This window comes from Vombatus ursinus, unplaced genomic scaffold (assembly GCF_900497805.2).
Source record: "Vombatus ursinus unplaced genomic scaffold, bare-nosed wombat genome assembly UNPS02014813.1, whole genome shotgun sequence".
In the NCBI taxonomy this organism is placed as follows: Eukaryota; Metazoa; Chordata; class Mammalia; order Diprotodontia; family Vombatidae; genus Vombatus; species Vombatus ursinus.
Genome location: NW_020954591.1, coordinates 29,126,207 through 29,152,715, shown reverse-complemented (window position 1 = coordinate 29,152,715; position 26,509 = coordinate 29,126,207). Strand labels below are relative to the sequence as shown.

At 39.8% G+C, this 26,509-nt stretch overlaps 1 protein-coding gene across 1 annotated transcript in view; it reads left to right on the top strand.

The window, feature by feature from the left end:
• The window catches only part of TMEM45B (transmembrane protein 45B), a 31,930-nt gene extending 5,421 nt beyond the window's left edge, over positions 1–26,509 (top strand). Inside the window, exons 2-6 of the mRNA XM_027835145.1 lie at positions 18,538–18,734; positions 22,264–22,470; positions 24,541–24,725; positions 25,229–25,374; positions 25,846–26,509. Of these exons, the coding sequence (XP_027690946.1) occupies positions 18,554–18,734; positions 22,264–22,470; positions 24,541–24,725; positions 25,229–25,374; positions 25,846–25,957 (831 nt within the window). The 5' untranslated portion in view covers positions 18,538–18,553 and the 3' untranslated portion in view covers positions 25,958–26,509. The remainder of the gene's footprint in view (positions 1–18,537; positions 18,735–22,263; positions 22,471–24,540; positions 24,726–25,228; positions 25,375–25,845) is intronic.

The following is a 26,509-nucleotide window of genomic DNA, read 5'->3' as shown; positions in this document are numbered from 1 at the left end:
ACTTTCATTGGCTAAAGTATCTGCTTGTGGGTTTTCTCTTGTGTGTCCTCATGGGGATTGTGTGCTGTTTACGTTTACAGTACCTTCCTTGGCACAAAGAACTGATCCTCAAGCCAATTCCTCTATTTATAAGCAACAAAGATTGGGATGTTGCAAGTGAGGATACAGGACCAATATAGGTCTAATTGTGGCACTGCATCATGTGTATGATTAGCACCAAACGGGGGATTATTGTGTAGCTAGTTATTACCAAGTATATCCATGATCTTCTATCCCTCTTTGCTAGGTGTACATGCCAATCCTCTCCCAGAGTGGCCACAATACAGCTGTAATACATACCAACCTAAATACAGGAAAGAGCTATATGCACTTGGATCACTGACATAATATGAGCCCCTGCAAAAAAAATTACCTCCTCAGTTGCACCTCATCTTCTTAGTTTCTTGTATCTTCTGTTCGTGTGCCTCTGAAATTACTAATTTTCTTTACCACCTTCCCATCTACTTTATATTAACTTCTTGCATTTTTTCCTATCCTCCTGGATTTATGTCAGATCTATCCTGCTGCCCTAAAATGCCTTCCTCTCTTTTGGATATGACCTGTTTTCTTCCTTCCCACCTCGTTGATTCAATTCAGTTCAATTCAATAAACACATATTAAGTACCCTCTCTTTGATCCACCCTAAGCTGCTTCCTGCCTTTCTCTGCTCTCTTGTAGGTTCTTGAACAGTCTGACATCGAATTAGTGCTGAGACAACTGCATTCCCCAGATAACTATTTGGTCTAGATATTCCTGAGCTGGTCCCTTAAGCTTTGATCCTGTTGAGGCTGTTTGCTTTCGTATAGGAGGCCTTGAAGCCAAGACTAGAAGAAGCTTGACATAGTGGAAAGATCTCCACAGTTGGAGTCAAGGGAAATCTAGGTTCAAATACTTTCTGTAGAATTTATTAGCTGTGTGACCATTGGCAAGTCACTTAACCTCTCTGAGACTCAGTTTCCTCATATTTAAAATGGAGATGATAATACCATATAGTGCCTACTTCAACAGGGTTGTTATGAGGCTTCCACAAAACAATGTACATGAAGAATCATATAAATGTTAGCTACTGCTGTAATTTCTACTCCATGGTATAATTGCAAGAATAGACGATAAGCCCCTCAGATAAAATGTAAGCATGTTGAGAGCAGGGATGTCTCATTTGTGTATTTGTATCCCTCAGTGCCTTGAGTGTGGTTGGTTGGTTGGTTGGTTGGTTCTTTGTTCTCAAAGAGGACAAAAATGACATCATTATGTTAGGGTCAAGTTATAATGTATCTGACTGTGGCTGATCAGACCAGTCTGAGCTTGGAATGCTCTACCATGGGTCAAGCACAAACAGTCCATGTGAACTTTTGGGGTGGATTCTCTAAATCTGCATATCTTGCACTTCTTTTGAGCTACTTCAATTCTGCTTTGCTCATAGAGCACAGTATCTTTTTTGATGTGGGTACACCATGCTGGGCAGTCCTTTGCCAGCATCTCCCAGTCACACAATCAATTACAAGGTTCTTCAGAAAGACTTTGACAGTGTCCTTGTATCACTTCTCCTGACCACCACGTGAGCACTTGCTTTGTGTGAGTTCTCTGTAAAAGTCTTTCAGGCAAGCATACATTTGGCATTCAAACAACATGGCCAGCCTATTGGAGTTGCACTTTCTGCAGTAGAGTTTGAATGCTTGGCAGTTCAGTTTGAGAAAGAACCCTAGTGTCTGCTACCTTATCCTGCCAGATGATCTTCAGAATCTTTCTAGGATTATTCAAATGGAAGTGATTCAGTCTCCTGGCATGGCACTGATATATTGTCCTGGTTTCACAGGCAAACAACAATGAGGTCAGCACAATGGCTTTGTAGACCTTCAGTTTGGTAGTCAGTCTAATACCTCTTCTCTCCCACACTTTCCTTTGGAGCCTCCTAAACACTGAGCTAACTCTGGCAACCTGTGTGTCAACCTCATTATCAATGTGTATGTCCCTAGAAAGTATACTGCAGAGAGCAGCTAGATGGCACAGTGAATAGAGAACCAGCCCTGGAGTCAGGAGGACTTGAGTTCAAATCTGGCCTCAGATACTTGACCCTAACTAGTTACATGAACCCTAGGCAATTCACTTAACTCCAATTGCCTCATCAAAAAAAAAAAAGTATACTGCAAAGGTAAGTGAACTTATCCACAGTATTCAAAACGTCTCCATTTGCTGTAACCAATGGTTCCATGTGTAGATGGTGTGGTGCTAGATGGTGGAGCACCTGTGTTTTCTTGGTGATAATTGTTAAGCCAAAATTAGCACAAGCAACAGAGAATTGGTCCATTCTTTGTTGCATCTCAGCTTCAGAGATTGCATTGAGTGCACAATCATCTATAAACAAAAATTATGCACCAACACTCCCTCCACTTTAGCCTTGGCTTGTAACCTTTTCAAGTTAAATAATTTATCATCAGTGCACTAGCTGACCTTGGTACCATGTTCCTCCTCATTGAAGGTAGTTGGCAACACAGCGGAAAACATCATGCTAAAAAGCATGGGAGCAAGCACACAGCCTTTCTTCACTCCATTGGCAACTGGGAAAGCATGAGAGCATCATCCATTATCTAGAACCCGGGCAAGCATGCTGTCAAGAAATTGACATTCAATACTGACAGACTTCTCTGGGCAATCAAATTTTGACATAGTTTTCCATAAGCCCTCACAACTGACAGTATTAAAGGCTTTGGTTGGATCGACGAGGTTTATGTATAGACTTCTGTTCTGCTCCTGGCATTTCTCCTGGAGTTGTCAGGCAGCAAATACCATATCGACTGTTCCTCAGCCCTTTCTAAAGCCACACTGGCTCTCAGGTAGATGACCATCTTCCAGGTGAAGGATCAGCCTATTAAGGAGGACTCTGGCAAGAATCTTGCCAGCAATGACTAAGAGAGAGAGACAACCGCACCCCACTCCATGATTGTCATAGGACAATCTCTTTCCTTTACCTTTATAGAGATGGACTGGGGGATAACCTCCTCTTGCCATATAACCTGGAAAATTTCAGTCAGCTTTTGTGTGAGCAAAGGACCCCCCACCTTGTAAATCTCAGCTAGACTAGAATCAGCAACCAGGTGCTTTGCCGTAGGAGACAAGCCTAATGACATTCAAAACCTCTTTTTAAGTTGGAAATTTGGCTAGAGAGGTTATAGTAGGTAATTAATAAATGCTTGTTCATTGATTGCTTATTAAATTAGGAGATTGGACTAAGTGATCATCAGTTCTGAAAATGTAGTGATTTTTGATAAGTCTTCATAAATCTTACTGATCATTAAGATTAGGAGATAGTTTACTTATGATTTTGGGTAGGCAGCAGGGTTAGACTGTTCCAGAGGGAATTTGGGCACTTCTCAGAATCCTAAAATCTCAGACTTTCAAGATACCTCAGAAATCATATAATCCAACCCCCTTGCCAGTGATGGGGATACAGATCCTTAAAAATAAAATAAAACAAAACAATCCCTACTCTCAACAAGCTTATATTTTATAGGGGAAATATTATGCACACACACACATAATATACACAAATGTGTACAGAATGAATACAAAGTAAATATATATATGTTTGTGTATACATATGTATGTGTACATAGATGTGTGTGTGTGTGTGTGTATAAAATACAGTGTAGTTAAGGTGTAGAGCATTAGCAATTATGAGGTGTCAGAAAAGGTTTCCTATTGAATGTGGTGCTTGAACATAATCTTGAAATAAGAGATTATGTCGAGGAGAGGTGAGAAGACGGCCAATGGAAAAAACATGGAAATTGGAGATGCAGTGTCATTTTGAGGAAAAAAGAACAGGCCAGTTTGGCTAGGTAACAAAGTGTGGGGCAGGGAGCTATGTCCAGTGAAGTTGAAAACATATGTTGGGCCCATGTTGTGAAGGATTTTAAAAGCTAGGCAGTAGCTGGAACTTATTGCAAAAGGAAGTGACATGGTCAGATATGTGCCTCAGGAAAAACTTTGGCTGTTACGTACAAGGTGGACTGTAGTAGAGAAAGATTTGAGAGGAGACCAATTAGAATGACATTGTTAGAGTCTAGGTAAGAAGTGATGAAGGCTTGAACTAAAATGGTAGTTGTGTAAATAGAGAGGGTAAGAAGCACAAGAGATGTAAAGTAGAGGCAGCAAGATTTAGCAAGATCAGATAGGAGGAGAGGGAGAAAAAGGGAGAATAACACCAAGGTTACAAAACTAGGAGACTAGGGAAATGGTGGTGCCATTGACAAAAGAAAAAGGAAAGCTTGGATGAGAAATAAGTTTGGAGAGGAAGGATAATAAATTCTGTTTTGGACATGTTGAGATGGCTTTGTTTCTGCCAGCTTCTTCCAGCTTAGTGTCATTCATACATTTGAAAATGTATCTATCTGATACAGCCATCTATCATATACAGTTTGTTTGTTTGTTTTTAAGTGTATCTATCTGATTTCCTCTGAGTTCCCTTCTTTTTGTTATGCTTCAATACCTTCTTTTCATTCTCCAATGACAGCAGTTTGTGTAACAGTGGAATTAATTGTTTGTTTTTTGTTTTTTTTAATGTTTCATAGAATTTACTGATAAAATCATCAGGTCTCAGTTTTTTTTTTCTTTGAGAATTCACTTATTTCTTGTTCTCTATTTCTGGTTCTGTTATTTGGGGCATTTTATGTTTTTGCATCATCCATATTATTAAAGTAACCAATTTTGAGGAATGTATTCAACAAAATAGTTTCTAATAATTTCTTTTATTTCTTTTTAAACTTTCATGAATTCTTCTTTCTCATTTTTGATATTGGCAATTAGATTTTCCTCTCTTTTTTAAAAATCAAATTAGCTACCAGTTTGTCTATTTTATTTTTCTTCCCCAAAACAGCTCTTATTTTCATTTAATTTTATTCTCTTTTTTATTTTCAGAATTTCTTTTCTTGTGCGTCACTTAAGATTTTTTTATTTGTTGCTTTTCTATATTTTTTGTCACATGTCCAATTCATTAATCTTTTCTCTCTTTCATTCATGAAAGTATTTAGATAAATAAACCTTTTTCTAAGGATTGATTTGGCTGCATCCTATAAGCTTTGTCATATTGTCTCTGTTGTCCTTTTCATTGATTAAGTCATTTAATGTTTCTAAGATTTATTCTCTGACCCACAAATTCTTTAAGATTAAATTATTTAACCTCCACTTAAAGTTTGTATCCTTTCTTCAAAGCCCCTTTGTTAATTATGTTTTATTTCAGCGTGGTCAATAAATGTGTGGTTAATATTTTCTTCTTTTCTACATTTGTTTGTGAGGTCTTTGTGCTCTAGTTTAGCCGACAATATGAATACTCCTTTCTATTCCCATTCAGTAATCCTTGAAGCTCTATCATATCTGACTTTTCTAAAATTCTGTTCTTTCTTGCTGGCTTCTAATAAGGGTATTTAATTGATACTTACTCCTCCCACCTCTTCCTTCAAGTCTGTATACTTTTATTACATGTCCCAATTATAACAAAAAGGGATTTCTACACCCTTCTTCCTCCTTTCTCCTCTACTATATTCCTTTTCCTTCTATTTTCTTTCCTCTCTTTTGACCACAAAAACAGATTAAAACCACCCCAAGGCTTATGTTTGTCTGATTTAACTCTTCTTGTGACTAATGAAAACAGTGTTTTGAAGGGATAATTGTTTCTTATCCCCCTCTTAGAATGTGAGCATTTCATCATTATATAGTCCCTTCCAATTATTCAGAAGTATTTATCTGGGTTTCTCTTGATAACATTTTTATATTTACATTTCAGTTCTACTGAGCTTTGATTTTTTTTTCACCAGGAATGCTTCAAAGTCTATTCCTTTAAAGATATACTTTTATTCCTATAGGTTTATATCCAGGTCAAGTTATTATTGGTTCTAAACCTCATCTTTTGACTTTTCCAAGATTTTTTTTTTTACTGTTTTCTTGACTATTCCAAGATTTCTTCTTTTTTATAGTGGTAACTACCAAGTCATGTGTGATCCTGACTGTACCTCCTTGGTACCTTAACTCTTTCTCTCTGGCTACTTCAGTATTTTTTCATCTCTCTCTTTTTTTTAAAATGCCAAGTAACTGTGATTTTTATTTTTTAGCATGCATTTTTTAAATTTATTTTTAGTTTTCAACATTCACTTCCATTAAATTTTCTCTCCCTCCTTCCTCTCCCTCCTCCCCAAGACAGCATGCAATGTCATATAGTCTCTACATATACGTTCATATTAAACATTTCACATTAGTCATGTTGTAAAGAAGAATTAAAACCAATAGGAGGAACTACAAGAAAGAAAAAGCAACAACAACAACAAAGAGCAAATAATATACTTCAATCTGCATTCAGACTCCATAGTTCTTTTTCTGGGTATGGATAGCATTTTCCATCATGAGTCTTTTGGAGTTGTCTTAGATCCTTTCATTGCTAAGAAGAGATAAGTCTATCAAAGTTAGTCATCACATAATGTGGCTGTTACTGTACACAATGTTCTCCTGGTTCTTCTCACTTCACTCAGCATCAGTTCATATAAGTCCTTCCAGGTTTTTCTGAAATCTACATGCTCATCATTTCTTATAGAATAATAGTATTCCATAACATTCATATACCACAACTTGTTCAGCCATTCTCCAATTGATGGACAACCCCTCAATTTCCAATTCTTGGCCACCATGAAAAGAAGCTCATCATTTCTTATAACACAGTAGGTATATGCGTGTAAAATTATTCTATACGTACCTCTATTTTCAGTTCTTTCTCTGGATGCAGATATTGTCTTTCTTCATTTGTCCTTTATAGTTAATTTGGGTATTTATAATAGTCAGAATAACTTAATTGCTCAAAGTCATTCTTAAAACAATATTGCTATTACTGTATACAATGTTCTCTTATTTGCTCATTTCATTCTTCATTATTTGTGCAAGTCTTTTTATGTTTTTCTAAAATCATTGAGTTCATCATTTCTTATAGCACAGCCGTATTCCATCACAATCATAAACCACAACTTGTTCAGCCATTTCCCAATTGACAGGCATCCCCTCAATTTCTAGTTCTTTGCCACCACAAAGAGAGCTGCTATAAATATTTTAGAACACAGAGGTTCTTTTCCTTTTTCCCTAATCATCTTTGGTAATAGACCTAGTAGTGGCATTGCTGGGTCAAAGGGAATAGGCAGATTAATGACTCTTTGGGCATAATTCCAGATTGCTGTTTTTCAGGCATTGTGCTAAGTGTTGGAGAGAATGAGGGATGGTATCAAGATACAGTATGAACTAGAAAAAAGAGACAGCTCACCCCAAATGGCCTCTATTTTCTCAGTAAAATAAGGCCTCATCTTAAGCTTTGAGGGGGAAGGGTAATGTTGGAAGTTTTAGGAGAGAGAAGGGAAGATTTGGAACCATTCCCGTGAGGAGCAAAATAATCAACTAGGGAGGAGTAAAAGGATTACTGCCATCCTGCAGTAAGGGTCTAGTTGAGGTTAGATTGTTAAGTTGTATGACTTCCTCCAGTTTTGTTCAGCAGCACTGTAAGTAGGAGGGGAGGAGGCCAAGGTCAGAGTAATTCAGGTCTGGAGTTTGGCAAGGCATGAGCAGCAAAAGGACAAAGGGATTTGAGAGTAAATGACAGGTGGAGTTGAACTGGTAAACTATAGGGCCAAGATTAGGAATAGAAGAAAATGAAGTCAGAGCAAGGGTAATGGCCTAAGAAAGTAATGAAGGGTAGAGAGGGATTAGAGGTCACCATGAGGCCAAAATTGATTCAGGAGGAGAAAAGCATAGGAAAAGTTGTAATAAGAGGATACTGATTAGATGGAAGAATGCCAGTGATCATTCATACAGCCAACATAACCAAAAGTCTCTATAAATCTCCTTTTCACCATTTTTATTCTATCCTTTACTGGTCTGAAAATCATTCTCCTTATGAGTGCCATGTGGCCCAGTGGAAAGATTGCTGGGCTTGAAGTCAGCAAGACCTCCCTGAGCTTGAATCCTTCCTCAAACAACAGCCATGGGGATACTGGGCAAGGTATTTAACTTCTCTCAGGCTCACTTCTACAATCTATAAAGCAGTGTGGACAATAAAAGCACCTACCTCACATAGTTGTTATGAGGATAAAATGTAAAGTGTTTTGCAAATCCTAAAATGCCATATAAATACAAGCTATTATTAAGAATATTATTATTAAGAATATTACTATGATTAGTAGTAGTAGTAGTATTAATAGTAAGTAAATAAGTATTATTAAAAGGCAAAAAGGTAATAGGAGTTTAACTGATCACTTTCTCTTGGTAATTACCTGCTCCATACAGTGATCCTCTTTCTTTATTATTGTTATTATCTTGACTATATCTTTTAAAACTTGGGTTATCCTTCATATTTTGCAGAAATCTCAGCTCATTCTGTACTTCAGCCTTCCTCAGACTTTTCTGAGAGGTCTATTCTTTTATATTTGTTCTTGACTGTGTACCACTGCTTCCACTTTCCATTTATGTCATTTTAAAATTTGCATTCATCAGAATACTTATTTGCCTGGTGACTCATGAGATGTCTTGAGGTTTTTATACTTTTTCAAGAGCTAGAGACAATTTTATAATGACCTGAGCAATCAAAAATCAGCCTTGTGGCAGATCATCAGCTGTAGTCCTGTGAGCTCTTTGGCCCAAAAGCATTCTGGTGGGTGGAGTTGGGCCTAGAAATACAGAGTAAACTCAACACTGACTTCCTTCTAACCCATACCCATCTACACCCTGCAGTTTCAAAAACAAATCCATTCTCCTGGCATTTCTACTCAAACACATGTTACAACAGCATCTGATTATCTGATCCTTCCTGGGTGCTTCCCCCATGTCAGGGTCATGGCAATTTTTCAAGGCAAACTTTGTTCTGGAGTCTTGAGATTCCTGATCCCTAAGGTACATAGTGTACACAATGCCTGGTACCTAGGACATATTGGGTGATGGACTGTGTGAGGGCTCCTGATATTGCAAAACTACCACCACACTCCCTTCCCTAGATACAGGCAGGGCCTTATCTTATTCTTCTTTCTATTCCGTCCCCTCCCACTCCAAACCTAACACCTTGACAGAGTAGACACCAAAGTTGTAATACAGCGCAGAGGGACCAGGGCCTTAACCCAAGATACAAAAATTCTGAATAGCTGAGCTTAGCCTCTAGTTAACAAGTTAGTTTAAAAAGGAAGTTATCAGCTTCTTTTTGGCTCTGTTCTCACTACTCCCCGCCACCCCACCATCCAATGATTCCTCCCTCAGAAGTATATTTCAGATGTTTCCATCCATAATTCCAGTGTACATGAGATTTCTTCCCCATAGATCCTTGTGCCCCAACATCTGAGGCCTCTCCTTGACGTGTCCCCGCCTCCTCTCAAGAGGGAGTCCCTAGGAAGCAGCTAGGTGACTCAGTAGGTAGAGCTGTAGGCCTAGAATCAAGAAGATCAGAATTCAGATCCGCTCTCAGATAATTCTAGTTGTGTGATCCTGGGCTATCCTCTGTTGGTCTCAGTTTCCTCAGCTGTAAAGTGGAGATAATAATATCACCTACCTCTCATGGTTGTTGTGAAGATCAAATGAGATAATATTTGTAAGGTGCTTACCAGTGCCTGGCACACAATGGCACTTAATATATACTTGTTTCCTTCCTTTGTTCTTAGGATGTCTTCATTCATAAAATCAGTGTCCCAGGGACTTTCTCAACACGTGTCTCAAGGTCCAAGGTCTCTCAGACTTGTCCTCGCCTTCCCTCAACTGAAGTAAATTGAATTAAGGGTGTACATTAAGCCAGATATCCTAGTGTCTAAACATTGCTCTGATGAAAATTAAATTGGTCTAAAAATATTTAATTAAATTGGCCTCGATTTGGCTGGCAAGCAACTGAATTCTTTGGCTCTAGAATATTTCCCCTTGTGAAATCACCTATGGGAAGAGGCCTGTGGCCTCCACTCCCTGGTTTTTATCCTGCTGCTTTCTTGAATGACTCCCTCCTCCCCCAAGAGCAATAGTAACAGCCAAATTGTGGTTGGACACAGGAGAGCAAGATCCAAGGAGGGGGACCAGGCTGGCCCCAGAATCCAGGCCAATCAATATTTAAGTCCCCACCATGTATCATCCACTGTTATAGATGCTGGGAAATGAAAACCAAGAGTTCCTGCCACCAAGGAGTTTACAATCTGCAGGAGGGAGAGAGGGGGTCCAATCAGGGGGAAATAAGGACATGTAAAGGATATATAAATAGACTAACCTCAACGTTATGCATCATACAAAGTGAAATGTAAAAGAAAAAAAAAGGCAAAGGGGAGGTCCAGACAAAGTCCTATAGGATATTTCTGGGAGAAGTGATAACTTTCTACCAAAGGGATCAGGAAAGTTTCATGGAGAAGGTGACACCAGAACTGGGCCTTGACAAAACACAGCACACAGAAGTGAGGAGGAAATGTATTCAAGGCATAAGGAAGGTTCCACCTATGCCAATGCACCGTGTTCAGAGAAAGTAGGACACAATGATGCCGTGGCAAAAAGAAAAGTAGCGTGAAACAGGGCTAAAGATAAGTGAAGGTCAGATTGTAGAAGTCCTAAAATGCTGGAGGGCAGCTAGGTGGTGCAGTGGAGAGAGTGTTGGGCCTGGAGTCAGGAGGACCTGAGGTCAAATTTGGCCTCAGACACTTCCTAGCTGTGTGACCCTGGGCAAGTCACTTAACCCTGTTTGCCTGTTTTTCATCTGTAAAATAAGCTGGAAAAGGAAATGGCAAATCACTCCAGTATCTTTGCTAAGAATATCTGAAATAGGGTCACAAAGAGTCAGACATGACTGAAAACTATAAACAATAGTAACAAAATGCCAAAACACGGATTTCATGTTTTATCCTGTAAGCAGTTGGGAGCCGAAAGTTTTTTGAGCTGGAATTCCTCCAGAGCAGGAATATCTGGGGTTGAATGAAATCCAAGGATGAAATCAACCCACAATTGAACCATCCAGCAGGTGCAATAGGGAAAATAGAGCAAGTTGGGCTTTTCCAAAATTCTACTTCATTTCTAGAGGACGGAAACATGATTACAGCCCATCTGCAAACAGGCTCAAAATCAAAAAACAAGTCAGTAAATGGCCTGGCTGAATTCCAAAGGAAATAATACGAAAGACAAGCAAATGTTCTGCTGTGAAGGCTGGAACCAGGAAGTACAAGGTGCCATGATCTGGAAATGAAGGGCACGCCTTGATCTTAGAACCGTATTTCCCTCTGACCTTCATCCTTCTGCCTGGTTTTGAAAAGAAACCCTAACCTAGGCCCATCCCTTCCATTTCACTTCTTTCCCCTCCTCCCCACCCCCATTCCCCATCAGCAATGGAAAAGGCAAATACGGCTAGTTGAGATTACAGTGAAAGATTCTCCAAGGAGATCCAGGCTTCCCCTTATTGGCTCTGTGGTTGAATGTCTACCATGGCCAGCGGTAAGTTAAGGCTTTCCAGAGTCAGCCTATATATAGGCTTATAGGATCATAGATCTAGAATTGGAAGGGGCCTCTGAATTCATTTGTCCAGCTGCCTCATTTTACAGACATGGAAACTTAGGCCTAGACATTTAAGTAACTTACCCAAGGTCACACAGGTAGTAGGCATCAGAGATGGGATCTGAACCTATAGTCTCACTTCAGAACCATCCCAGTTCTCACTTTGGCACAATCATTATCCAACTGGTCTTTCTATAATTTTTTCATATATCTATTCATGCTCAGCAACCAGAGACCACTGAGCACACACACCCTGCCTAATTTGCGTGTTGGTTATAATGAGTTTGAGGGTTCAGGGAAAGGAATATGTGGGAATCTCTAATTTGTTTCATTTTGTTCATTTTATTTGACTTTGGACTTTGAATCTGATGAGACTAATGCTATGTAGGAGCTGAGCTGAACATGAACCTAATCCTCAGTCCCCTTCCCATAGTTAAGCCATTTTTAATCGTGTCCAACTCCTCGTGATCCCTTTTGGTATTTTTTTAAGCAAAGATACTGGAGTGGTTTGCCATTTCCTTCTCCAGCTCATTTATAGATTGAGGAAACTGAGACCCAGGATCACACAGTTAGTAAGTGCCTGAGGTCACATTTGAACTTAGGTCTTCTTGACTTTAGGTTCAGCACTCAATCCACTGGGCTGTCATTTAACTACTTCGTATTTATTTGTATTTGTTCTCCTTATAGTTATAGCTATCAAGTTATCTGTATCTATAGCTCTCTATATATAGGGCTATATTTCTATATCTCTATTTACCTATATAGGTAAATATACTTTAGAGTGTATGCTTTAGAGTGTATGTAGGAGTTTTTTCATTTCTTGTATGTGTAACCCCAGCACCTAGAACAGTGCTCTTAATAAAAATCCTTGGAGGCCGATTAATAAGCATTTAAGTTTCTTCCAGCTCTAATCTATGATCCTATTATCTAGCCAGGGGTGGGGAACCTGCAGCCTCGAGGCCAGATGTGGCCCTCTAGGTCCTCAAGTGTGGGCCTTTGACTGACTCCAAACTTCACAGAAGAAATCCCCTTAATAAAAGGATTTGTTCTATAAAACTTGGAGTCAGTCAACAGGCCACACCCAAGGACCTAGAAGGCCACGTGTAACCTTGAGGCCACATGTTCCCCGCCCCTGATCTAGTTCAACCTGTTAATTTTAGGTGATTTGCTCAAGAGCCACGTCATTTTGTAGTTGAAGGAAGTGAAACTTAATAAATAATTTATTCAGTCATGAAGGTGAGTGACTCAACTCAGGGACAACGCTTCAGGTCAAACACAATTTCATTGATTCCAAATCCAGTGATTTGTCACTAGAAAGAAGGGAGAGATAATCCCTTGGACAACAACGGCCTTTCCTCCCATCCACGATACCAACCTAGAACCTTCTGTGCATTACATGGCTTCTCTGTTGCCTCCCAGCCACCCACAGGTTACAGCTATAGTCATTCCTGCTGACTGTGATACCTTAGACTTAAGGTTTCTAGACCTCAGTTTCCTCACCTAGAAAAAGGAAGAATTGGTCTATATCAGGAGTTATTAACCATTTAGTGTCTTTCAGTTAGCCTGGTGAAGCCTATGGACTTCTTCTCAGAATGTTTTAAAATAATTGAAGGAAATGCTAAATTTTGGTTAGAGGTTGATGAAAATACAGATGTAATTTTTTTTTCCCATCTATGTTCATGGACCCCAGGTTAAGAAGCCCTGCTCTAGATGATATTTAAAGGCCCTTCCAAGTCTAAATTTATGATCCTACAATGACACAAACATTCTATGTTTTCTCCTCAGGAACAGGCTCCCTATGCCTTCCATAATGTCAACCACCTAACCCATGTTAATTTATCGTAGGAAAAGGCAAAAAAAAAAATCACCCCTGTTCTAACCAAGGTGTTCCCTCAATCCATTTCCTTGTGACATAAATAAATTTTAGAAATAGGATTCCGAAAACATTTGTTATCAGACTCAGAAGAATCATTCCACTGTTAAAGTTTCTCAATCTGAGTAGGCTGTGGAGAGAGAGAAATTGATTTTAGGAAGATGGGAACTGGGATAGTATGAGAACAGATAGTATGAGGAAGAATCCTATGAGGATGTCTCCATCTCTGGTGCTTCAACATTGTTTGAATCTGTTTCCTTCAGTCTCAGAAAACTTTTATTTGCTTTGAGTTTTGCCTTCAATTTGGCACCAAACAAATCCTTCTCCAGGCCAATATTGTCCCAGGGTTAACTGCTGTTCTAAAAGCGGGAGATCATCACATTTCATTGAGAAGCTGCTGTGGGTAAGGCACTGTCAACAACCAGGATGAGAAACATGATTCCAGGCAGGCAAACGCCAGTAAGAGAGCTAAGATATGGGATGGGAAGCCTCCAATTTCTCTCCTGAAAGCCCTGACCAAATAGAAGCAGGCTGTGATTGTGGGTTGGATAGATGAACAGACCCTCTCCAAAGCAGGCTGGATAAATCACTATCATCCAGGACCCGTAGGCTAAGAGTACAGGAACCCTGTCTAATGCCATTTTAAGTACAACCAAATAAATGCAGGGTTGACAACTCAGGAATGGGGCAAAAAAATATTCTTTTCCCTAGGATATAATCCCCAACACCAACATGCATCTCTAGCAATTTATTGAAAATGGACATCTGAGAGACAGCAAGGGTTGCTTTAGGCAAGAATCTTGGGAGATATGAACAACAAAAAATTAATGTAAGTCATTTTTGCATGGCAGTGGAATAAATCTGTGATCGAATTGTTTCCTGATTAATTACATGGATTAGGGCCAAAGCTGAAGCAACCTCATTCTCCTTGCTTCCAAAGTACCTGAAAATGGGATGTAATCCACTGAAAATAGCCTGGGCTGAAGTAGTTGTGAAGACCTTCCCAGCTTTACTAGAAGCTGTGCTCATACATAAGCACAGAGAAATGTTGAAGCATTTTGCCAGCAAATCCTAATCATCCCATGTGTAGAGGTTATTTAATTTATTTTCATACCACATATTTTTGGTGTATCATGAACACATATACTTATTGATAGCTTATATTTCTTTCCTTGAATCTGCTTCTTTGTATACTTTGACTAGTTATCTATTAGGGAACGTCTCTTGTTCTTACATATTTGTATCAATTTCCTGTGTATCTTGAAGATCAGATTTTTATATCATAAATTGGCTACAACAGCTTTTTCCCAGTTCATTTTTTTCCCATCTAATTCTAATTGCATTGATCCTACTAGTGCAAAAACTTGTGAAACTGTATATAATCAAATTGTCTATTTTGTTGTCTATGGTCATTTCTAATTCTTGTTTAGTTAGGAACTGTTCCCCGTTCTACACTTAAAAAGGTATCACATTTCCTTTACCTGTAATGTATTTATGGTATGATGTTTTATATCAAAGTCATATATATATGTATATATACATATATATACTTACATACTAGACTCTTAGAGATTTTTTCTCAACAGACTATTTCCCTTCTTATCCCATTTGCATTGATTATGTATATAAGTTTTTTAAATTTACATACTTAAAACATATTATCTTTTGTGATCTCCTCTATCCTTGTTTGGTTAAGAGTTCTCCTTAGCCATAGTTTTTAAAAATACTTTATCTCATTCTCTTCTACTTTTTTAATAGTGTCACCTGTCAAACTGTCAAGCTATGCATCTATTTTGAATTTATTTTAGTGCATGGTGTAGATTTCTACAAGATTAGATTTCCACAAGATACATACAGATGAAAGCCAAGTATAAGTAAAAAAAAAAAAAGGATAATTACCAATCTTGGCATAATCCTGTAAGATCAGTGCCAGGGGTAATAAAGTTTGGAATGAGCTGAGTTCAGGAAGCAAAACTGAGAACAACAACAAAAAAATTTTAACTATATTAGGAGAAAAAAAAAACCCTATATCCTAGAAGAGGTCGTGCAACCATACTGACTAGATCCACTATAAATTATCTGAACTCAACTGGGCCCTAACCTTAGCAAGGCAATCCTTTTACTCCTCCCTAATCGATTCTGTATCCCAATTCCCATGGTGGTTTCTTTTTTCTCTTCACCACATACCACACCACACACTCTCACACTCTCCTCAGTTGAGGACCTCAACCTCACAGAAAAAACCAGACCATTCTCTGTAAGTTTCCTCTTTTTCCTTCCTTACATCTCCCAACCTCTTGACATCATCTCACGTTCTTTTGTCCTTTAGTCTCTGCTGAAGATGTCCTTCCCAAAACCAAGGCCAACCCCTCTTTGAGCTCATCACCTCCTGTCTCCTCCAGCACTATACAGAAGGAGGAAGTAATTACCAGGATCAAACCCTGCAAAACCTGTTAGGCCTTTATGTCATCTCACATCTGTTCCCCTCTAACCATTACCCTAATGTAGGCTTTCATCACCCCTTCCTGAATTATGGCAATAAACTTCTAATTGACCTCTCTTCTTCAAGGCCTTCCCCACTCTAATCCATCCTCCACATGACTCCAAAAGTGATTTTCCTAAAACACACATCTGACAATGTAAGTCCTCTACACAATAAACTCCAATGGCTCTTTATCATCAATGTAATAAAAAATAAACTCCTCTATTTGATATTCTAAGTGCTTCACAAACTGGTCCCTTGTCCTCAGAGGACTGGCTAAAGAATAGAGCAGTGGATCAGTGGAATAGGTTAAGACATAGTAGTCAATGACTATAGTAATCTACTGTTTGATAAACCCAAAGACTCCAACTTCTGGGATAAGAACTTACTATTTGGCAAAAACTGCTGGGTTGACTAGAACATAGTATGAAAGAAAGTAGGCATAGACCAACATCTTACACTGTATATCAAAATAAGGTCAAAATGGGTACATGATTTAGACCAAAAGAGTGATACCATAAGCAAATTAGGAGAGCAAGGAATTGTTTACCCGTCAGATCTATAGAGAAGGGAGGATTTTATGACCATGCAAGGGATAGAGAACATTATGAAATGCAAAATGGATAATTTTGATTATATTAAACTAAAAAGTTTTTGCACAAAGCCAATGCAACCAAATTAGAAGGGAAGCAGAAAGCTGGGAAACAATTTTTACAGCCAGAGTCTCTGATAAAGGCCTTATTTCTAAAATATATAGAGAACTGAGTCAAATTTATAAGAATACAAGTCATTCCCCAATTGATAAATGGTCAAAGGATATGAACAGGCAGTTTTCAGACAAAGAAATCAAAGCTATCTATAGTCATATGAAAAAATGCTCTAAATTACTATTGATTAGAGAAATGTAAATTAAAATGACTCTGAGGTACCACCTCACACCTATCAGATTGGCTAGTATGACAAAAAAGGAAAATGATAAATGTTAGAGAAGATGTGGGAAAATTGAAACACTAGTGCATTGTTGGTGGAGTTGTGAAGTGATCTAACCAGTCTGGACAGCAATTTGGAACTATGCCCAAAGGGCTATAAAAATGTGTATACCCTTTGATCCAGAAATAGCACTTCTAGGTCTGTTTCCCAAAGAGATCATTAAAAAGGGAAAAGGACCCACATGTACAAAAATATTTATAGCAGTTCTTTTTGTGGTGGCAAAGGATTGGAAACTGAGGGAATGACCATCAACTGGGGAATGGATGAACAAGTTGTGGTATATGAATATAATGGAATATTATTGTTCTATAAGAAATGATGAGCAGGAGGACTTCAGAAAAACCTGGAAAGACTTATATGAACTGATGCTGAGTGAAGTGAGCAGAACCAGGAGAACATTGTACACAGTAGCAGCAACATTGTGCAATGACCAACTTTGATAGATTTAGCTCTTCTCAGCAATGCAATGATCTAAGATAATTTCTTCAAGGGGACTCATGATGGAAAATGCTATCCACATCCAGAGAAAGAACTGGGGAGTCTGAATGCAGATTGACGCATACTATGTTCTCTTTTTTTGTTTTGTTTTTTCTTTCTTGTGGTTTTTTCCCTTTTGTTCTGATTCTTCTTTCACAACATGACTAATGTGGAAATATCTTTAATATAATTGTACATGTATAATCTATATCAGATTGCATGCTGCCTTGGGGAGGGGCAGGGGGGGAGAAAAAAATCTGGAACTCAAAATCTTACAAAAGTGAATGTTGAAAACTATCTTGGCATGTAATTGGGGAAAAAATAAAATACTATTGAGTTAAAAAAAAAAAAAGGTTTCCTCTGGAGGTAGTGGGTTTCCTCTGACTGAAGATCTTTACAGAAAGGCTGTGTGGCCACCTGCCAGGTCCTATGCAGTAGGGGATTCTTGCTTAGGTACATGCTGGCCTGGATGGCTTCTTAGGTCCTTTCAGACTCTGAGCTTCTGTGATATTGTGACTGTTTGTAATAGTCTAGTTTTATCATCAAAGGCCCAGTCTTCCTGAAAGTAGTTATGTAACTGTTTCCTCTCTTCTATCTGGCAGTTCTATTTCTAAGTATGCTCCTCTTGTTTTTTGTGTGGTTGTTGCACATAATCACAATGTTTACTACTATGAGATCAACTGGGATTGGATGGAAAGAACTGCTGGAGGTGTTGGGTAAAACTCTATATGGTGGCAGGTCCAGAGCCTGTGATATGGTTATATACCTGAGCCTGCTGACCTTCACCTCATTGTAACCCAGTTCTCCTATACCTGGTACTCATCCCCCACCCCTAGGTTAAAAACATTTTTAAAGGCTTCCAATTAAAGATTCATAAGAAATATTTCCCAATTTTTAAGGCCCTCATGCCCAGTGCTATATTTCCTTATTCTTTAAAAAATATTTATTGAATGTCCTTTACTGAAGACTCATGACTGTACCAAACTGGCCAAATCCTTAGAATGACTGTATTTAGCATAATTGGGTTGATTAGTCTTAACTGGGTTTGACTTTGGACCCATCCATCTCTGTATTCATTACTCTCTACTTACCATCAAAATGAATCTCAAATTTGTCCCTCATTCAGTTACCTAACAACTTCCTCTTCATCTTTTAGGTCCCTTGACACCATAATGGCAAACTTCAAGGGCCATGCCCTCCCAGGGAGTTTCTTCTTGATCATTGGGATTTGGTGGTCATTGAAATACTCACTCAGATACACAAGTCACAAAGGAAAAAGCAGAAAGCTGAACTACTACTACCGAAAGATTGAGATCATCGATGGAGGGGTCAGAGTCTTCTTTGCTATAGTTGGTAAGCAGAGACAGGGTACTTAGCCCCTGGGATTTCCCTGCCATATCCAGGACCTTCTGTTGCTATAGACACAGACACACACACACACTCCCTGCCTCTCACTCCACCAAAAGGCTAGAAAGTCGATGTCTTCCCATTAAAAGAAACACTGAAAATAGGAACTGCCGGTCATTCAGTGGTATACTCCCAATACCTAGCACAGTGCCCAGCACATATCAAGCGCTTAATAAAGGCTTGTTATATTGAATTTAATTCAGCTCCTAATACAAGTCTTCTCATGTTGGAAGGACCTGTCAGGGATTATACTTTGTTCTTCAAAGCATCTGGCATAAGTGGACTACTGTAATTATTATAATTATAACACATAAAATGTAGGACATAATACAATGAGAGGCAATGTGACATAGGATAGAAGGCCAGAACTGTAGACAGGATATTTAAGTTCAAGTCCCATTTCTTACTCTTACTAGCTGGGTCACCTGCACAAGGCTCTTAACCTATCAGTGACCCAGGAAACTGTCTTAGAGCTAAAAGTTGTAGATAAGATGCTGACCTGCACTAATCAAAGGAATCTCCACAATTAATCAATCAAGTTTTTATTAAGTATCCAAAATAGGAAGCAGCATGAGACAGTGGAAAGAGTACTAGATTTGGAATCAACAAACCTGAGTTCAAATCCCACCTAAGTCACTTGCTACTACCTGTGTGCCTTTGGGAAATTTACTTAACCTCCCTCAGCTTCAGTTTCCTTACCTATAAAATGAGGGAGATGTACTCTAAGGCCCCTTTCTCATTCTAGATCTGTGACGTAGCAGGTGTCCCAAAAGTCTTAATGAAGTTTTAAGCTTTAAATTAAGACTTTTGGGATACCCTATATATATGATTCTATAAATTTATCAAACATTGTGCTAGGATCTAAGGATACAATAAGAGTTCCCCACACTGCTGAGACTACAGAAATTATTGACCATCTCCTGTAGATGAAATGAATGAAATCATTACAATGAAATGAAATCTTAAACTTATAAATCATTCAACCAATAAACATTTATGAAATATCTCCTAATGTGCAAGAGACTTTGCTAAGCACTTAGGAATACAAAACAAAAATGAAACTCCCTGCCCTCAAAGAGCTTACATCCTATGAGGACACTGCCTCAGTATACTAAGCTGCTAGGACAAACCAAAGAAAAAGAACATAGTCTTTGCCCTAAGGGAGTTTAGAGTCTACAAGATTTTATTAGTGAACTTAAGAACTTTTATCAAGCAATAAATACAGGATTGCAATTATGCAAAGTGAGTCAATGACTGCTGAGAAGATTCTAAATGAAAGATATTTAGGGTCAGTTTTAGACTAATCGACCTTTTACTTTCACTTATTTCTCATAGTATGCACTTGAAAAGATTGGGACTTTGAGTGGCTAACATCCATATCATTAAGCACTTCCCACATCCCAGGCAAGAGAGGCAGGAGGGTCAGTGGGGTAATGAGTGGACAATCAACAGAAGGATTCTATGGGAGCTATTAAAGAACCGTTTGTGAACAGTTTCCCTTTCCCAAAGACACCAGACTGGTTCAAGTGTTGTTCCTCTCCTCCATCGTCTGGGGAAGACCTACAGTGGCAACAACTGAATCCAGTACGACAAAGCATTTATTAACCATCTACTGCTCTGTGCTATATGCTGGAGACAGCAAGTCAGAATGAAAAGCCATGCCTGTACTCAAGGGGCTTACATTCTACTTGGGGGGATATAACACATAGATAAGTAAATAATGATAACTGGAGAAGGGAGAAAGCTCTAATAACTGTAGAGATCAAAAAGGTGAGATGGTCCATGAGCTGAACCTTAAAAGAAACTGAGGATTCTAACAGGTGGAGGTGAGAAGGGGGCATATCCATGATGTGGGGGAACAGCCTGGCCCAGAGGAGGGAGTTTACATAGTGAGTTCATGAAAGGGATTAATGCAAAAGTCTGGAAAGGGAGGCTGGAGCCAGTTTGCGAAGAGCTTTAAATTCAAAGCTGACAAGTTTGTATTTTCTTTCTAGAGGCAATATAGGGAGACATTGAAGTTACTGAGGAGGGGAATGACATGGTCAGATTTATGCTTAGGAAGATAACGTTTGCAGTCTTTTGGTAGAAGAGTTAAAGAAGGGAGAGCCTGGAAGCCAAACGTCCATCTGGCAGGCTGCTGCCATTATCCAAGGGAGGGGTAAGAAGGACCTGAATAAGGCATGAGTGGGAGAAGGGGGACAAATGTGAGAGATGTTGCAAAAGTAGAAACAAGAAGTCTTGACAACTGCTAGACACTGGGAATACAAGCTTCAAACAAGGAGCAATTCTTGCCTTCAAGGAACATATGCTGTAATGGGACGAAAGGAAGAATACAACACATTTGTATACAATTCTAACGGTGACAGAATGGGGTCAATGAAAGAGGAGAGATTCAAATAAAGAACAATGAGCAATTGGAGAAGGAAGAGCTCCCTTCTAGATGAGGGGATAGGGAAGACTTCATGAAAGGGCTATGATATCTGAGTTGAACCTTCAAAGAAGGGAAGGATTTGGGCAGGCAGAAATGGGGGAGTGTATTCCAAGCACTGGAGACAGCATAAGCAGAATGACTGAAAGAAGAGAGAAAAGGACAAGAATAGGAGATGATCAGTAATTTACTTTAGCTGGACAGTAGGGAACATTGGGGGAAATAGTGTGAGGTAATGCTTATAAAGGTAGGCTGGATTCATTCAAGTTGTTCAAGAGGATCATAGAAGCCAAATCATGAACTTATACTTAATTTGGTATACAAACAGGGAGAGAATGTTTTTTCAGCTGAGGTATAATATGGTCCAAGTAGTTCAATGGAAAGGTTACTCAAATAACATGAAGGATAGATTAGAAGGGAGATAGATTGGATACAGGAAATACCATTAGGAATCTATTGTTATAGTCAGTTATGAGGTGTTCCCTCAGAGTATCCCTGATAGGGTGGTATTGAGGGGTCAAGCAAAGTGCCTCTCCATGGCTTGTTTCTAGTTGGTGTCCTCTATCACTTGTCACTTTTGATCTATGAGTACTCTGGAGAGGGAAACTGAGGCAGGGACTGTGACAAACCTTTGATCATGCTGAGTCTGGCTCACATGAGTCTGATTGATCCCATACACTAGCCATGCAGGTCACAAAACATCTTCCTTAGCTGTCTGGAGTAATTCATGTCATTCAGGAATTCATGTAAGTCCACTGTTAGGCAGATCTCATTCATTCATTTGTTCCTTCCTTCCTTCCTTCATTACTGAATATTTGTTGGACTTCAGCTACATGCTGCTCCCTGAGAAAAGAGCAAAAATTTCAGGGTACCCACACAGAAGACCAACATAAATGCTCCATTTCTCTCTGAGTAGGCATCAGTGGCTCCTCAGACAACAGAAATAAGGGCCCTGTCTCCTGCAGCACACTAATCTGCCACCTTCTCCCCATCCCCCAGCTACAGGGTCATCCTCTACCCTTTATTCCCCTCTTTGTTTCCTACCAGGGATCCTTGCAGAGCAGTTTGTTCCAGATGGACCTCACTTGCACCTGTACAATGACCACGATTGGATAAAACTGATGAACTGGCAGCACAGCACCATGTATCTGTTCTATGGGCTCTCTGGCCTCATGGACATGCTCACTTTTCTCTTCCCTGTTATCCCTCTGGGGCTGGACCGCCTTCTGTTGTCCTTGGCTGCAGTCACTGAAGGCAAGTAGGAGGAGGGAGAAGGGAAGGAACAAAAGATACTTATCCAAGTGGGTCTCCAAAGGGACAAAATACAACAGACCACGTGGCTCACTCACAAAATTGTTGTTGTTCCATCGTTTGAGTCATGTCCAACTCTTTGCGACCTCATTTGGGGTTTTCTTGGCAAAGATACTAGAGTGGTTTGCCATTTCCTTCCCCAGCTCATTTTATAGATGAGGAAACTGATTTAAACAGGGTTAAGTAACTTGCCCAGGGTCACACAGCTAGTAAGTGTCTGAGGCCAGAATTGAACTCAGGAAGATGAGTCTTCTTTATCCACTGTGCTCCCTAGCTGCTCCACCCACAAAATACTTGACGAGAAAATCCCATTTCCAAGACCCACAAAGGGCCTAAACAAGTAGGATGAACTTCATAACACAGACTAGAAAAAGATCATTTCTGGGGAGTCGGGCCACTAATACTTTCCTCCCATCTTACCCCAATTTTTAAAGAAAAAGGCAATAAGTTCAGATCACTTCAAAGGTCACTGAGCAAAGCTGATTACTCACTGGGAAAGAGCAACCCTATCTACAGTTTTCCTTTGCAAAGGAAGATGTCTTCTTGGGGGCATCCCATTGGCATGTTCTTTAGGGATAAGACCATTTCTTTTAATGTTTTTGAAGGGGATATTGAACAACCAGGTTCTCTCATGACCTTTCAAACCCTACTCCTCTTGCTTTTGGCCAAAGCAGAGGCAAGGACATGTCTTTTTGGTCAGGCGAAAGAAGCCTTGAGTTCTTGACTTCATTCTAAAATTAGACAGAAGTCCTTGAACACCCAACTGCTAGCATAGGAAGAAGACCTCTCTTGCACAAGAGAAAATTAGCTAAAGGAGCCAGAAGTATTCTGTACCTGCATCAGACCTCTGGGCCAAATCACTCCTCCCTAGACTGCTGGAGGAGGTGACTGTAAAAGGGGATTGAGAAAGAACAAATCTGAGTCCCTGAGTTTAAGTTATGCTGTTGCCCACAAGTCTGTCCACAACATGACTGTACTGGGCAGAGTAGCAGTGTGTGCAGAACCCTATGTGAAGCCTTGTGGTGTCACATTTGAGTCTTAACAGAAGGGTAAACTAAGACAAATCTCTGAGCAAGATAACATTTATTAACAGGGACATGCTGCCGGCCAATATAATGGGGTCAATAGATTGCCTCCATTTATACCAAAGACCCTGAGCAAAAGGACAGTTCCTCTTATATAGGTTTTGGGGAGCACAGAACAAAAGCCAGAACACGGTAGACAACATCATGAGATTGGTTATGATATGATTGGTTACAGAGCTGAGGCAAAGGGAACAACATGATTGGTTAGAAGTTTGATAATGGGGCTAACAACCCCCACTTCTTCTCTCATAAGACTAAAAAGTGATCATTGTCTGAGTCTAGGTATGAGACAGCAGGCTAGACATTTGGTAGCAAACCAGATATCTTTGAAGGATTGCTTAGTGGTGTAAAACTATTACACTCCCTTTGTGTTCACACACATTCCCCACATCAGTTAAGCTCCCTGAGGCAGGAGAGCTAGATTTTTAAACTTACAGGCCAGCTGAATTCTGAAGCTCAGAGACAAAGAACCATGACTTAAGTAGTTACAGGACAAAACAACTACTTGTAAATAGGATCAAAACCAAAATGATACAGGATCAATTCAGTCTTCTCAGTGGTCAGGTTCAAAAAGAGAGAAGAAATGGCCCTTGCCCTTGGGGAGTTTATACATAATCTATTAGGAGAACACAAACACATGGAATGACCTAATAAAACCTACAAAGCCATAAATAAGCAAAATGCTCACTAAAATGGTTCAAGGAAGTGCTAAAGGGCCCTACAAGTAAAGGAAGTATAACTAGAATGGAGGGTTGAATTAATTGGGGAAGGCCAGGCTCAGGATGGTGTCAGGAGAGGAGGAAGAGTGGGCACCTGAAGAAAAGCAGAGTGAGAAGGGCATCCTAGTATTGGGATGCAGCCCAAGTGAAGGCTTGAATGAAGAAATAAACAACTAGCTCATTAGTGGTTGTGATTTGGTTTGTGTCAGGCATTCTCTTCTATTATCATGTCCATGGTCGGCCACCATTGGACCAGCACATCCACCTTCTCCTGTTATATACGGTGGGGGCAGGAGCCATTTCCATCTTCATTGAAGTTTTCATCAGGGACAATATTGTCCTAGAGCTCTTCCGAGCCAGCCTCCTTATTGCCCACGGCACCTGGTTCTGGCAGGTAAGTCCACAGGAGAATGCTTCTCAGCTTGTGGCAGAACAAGAGAACGAGAGCCCCCATGGTGGGTAAGGAAGTCAAGGACAGGCATTGTAGGAGAAGGCCAAGGGAGTCATGGCAACTGGAATCTCAGACCTGTCAGCAAATGTTCATCAGTACTAGTAAACTGGAGACTACTCCTACCCCTGGGTCCCCATACACCTGAATCCTACACAGGTACTACTATACTGCCATGTGAGAGCCTGGGCAAGCCACATAGCTGCCCAATCATATGTTTACCTCGCCCATGAAAACTATAATTAAGGACACATTGGTCTTTTCTGTTTGCTGCAAATAAATTATTATTCAGCCCAAGGAAGTGACCCTGGAATTTCCTTTTAAATAAGTTTTGGTTCAAGCCAGTTTTAGGATAAAGAAGTGATTGGTATTTGAAGAATGGCCCTTGTCTGCCAGGGGTTCCTGAGGGTGAGCTGGTAATGAGGGCTTTCTCCTTGTGATTCTCCCAGATTGGCTTTGTGCTGTATCCACCTTCTGGGGGTCCTGTTTGGGACCAAACATCTCATGATAACATCATGTTTATCACCATGTGTTTCTGCTGGCACTACGTGGCTGCTGTGATCATTGTAGCTATCAACTTCTCTCTGGTTTGTGGGTATGTATGAGAGGAAATATGCTGAACCCTACTACCAGCTGCCTTCCAAGTCCTTTTTTACAGGCCTAATCCCTACCCTAGCCTTGTCATTCAGACATAGAAGTCTATCAGGTGGAAATATGTGTGTTTCTTATATCCTTGCCCCTATCATAATCACCCTTATGTTTAGGGTTTTTATCTGTCTTTTCATCTCCCCAGTGGAACAGATATACCCAAGATGTTGCTCTAGACCCAAGAAAGACAGGTGGAAAGGAGTGACTGTGGGCACCCTGTTTCTTTTTGCTGCCCTACCTAATTTCCTCAAGGCCTCTTTAACAAAGGAGATATTTGTAAAGTGCTTAGCACAGTGCCTGGCACTTAGTAGGTGCTTAATAAATGCTTATTCCTTCCCCTCCCCCCTTTCCCTATGGTGTAGGAGCTAGAGTTCATTTTTCTGGTGATTTAATATTTCTCATGAATCCTCTCTTGTAGTGTAGTAAATCAGTTGAAGAGACCCAGAGGTGGAGAAAGCATTGGGATTCAAAAGCTGACAACAGGTTCCAACACTCATGAAGCACTTCTGAATGACACAGATGAAGACTGAGGATCAAGCATTGAGGGGAACCCATCATGAGCTCAAGCCACTTGGGCGGATACTTTCCTTCCCTCCACATATCCCCTCCTCCACCATGCAATAACTGTGCTGCTCTCAGGAAATCAACAGCCCTCACAGTGGCCCATCTTCACTTTTGTACTCTGCAAAGTCGAGGAGTCCAAAAGGAAAATGCTGGTTCTTGACAGTCGGAGGTTGACATCATTCTCGTCTTCTTAAAATGCACTGACACTTGTTTGTGGTCTGAGACACAGTCCAGAAATAATTACCCCCTTCCATTACATCTAATCCCTCTGCCTCACTGAGTCACTGGGATTGGGACTACTTTGTCTAGTAGAAAAATAGGAATTGTATTCCAACTCAGGGATAGAAAGTTTGGCTGCCTAATGTGTATTCATATTCCCAATGACCCAGGACCAGGTTAGGGGCCTTCTATATGTCTCAATGAGTTAATTTTTTTTTAATTACAAACCAAGTCTCTGTTGGTGTGGCATCATTTGTATTCAAAGATTAAAGAAATTATTTCCACAAAGAGCAAACCTA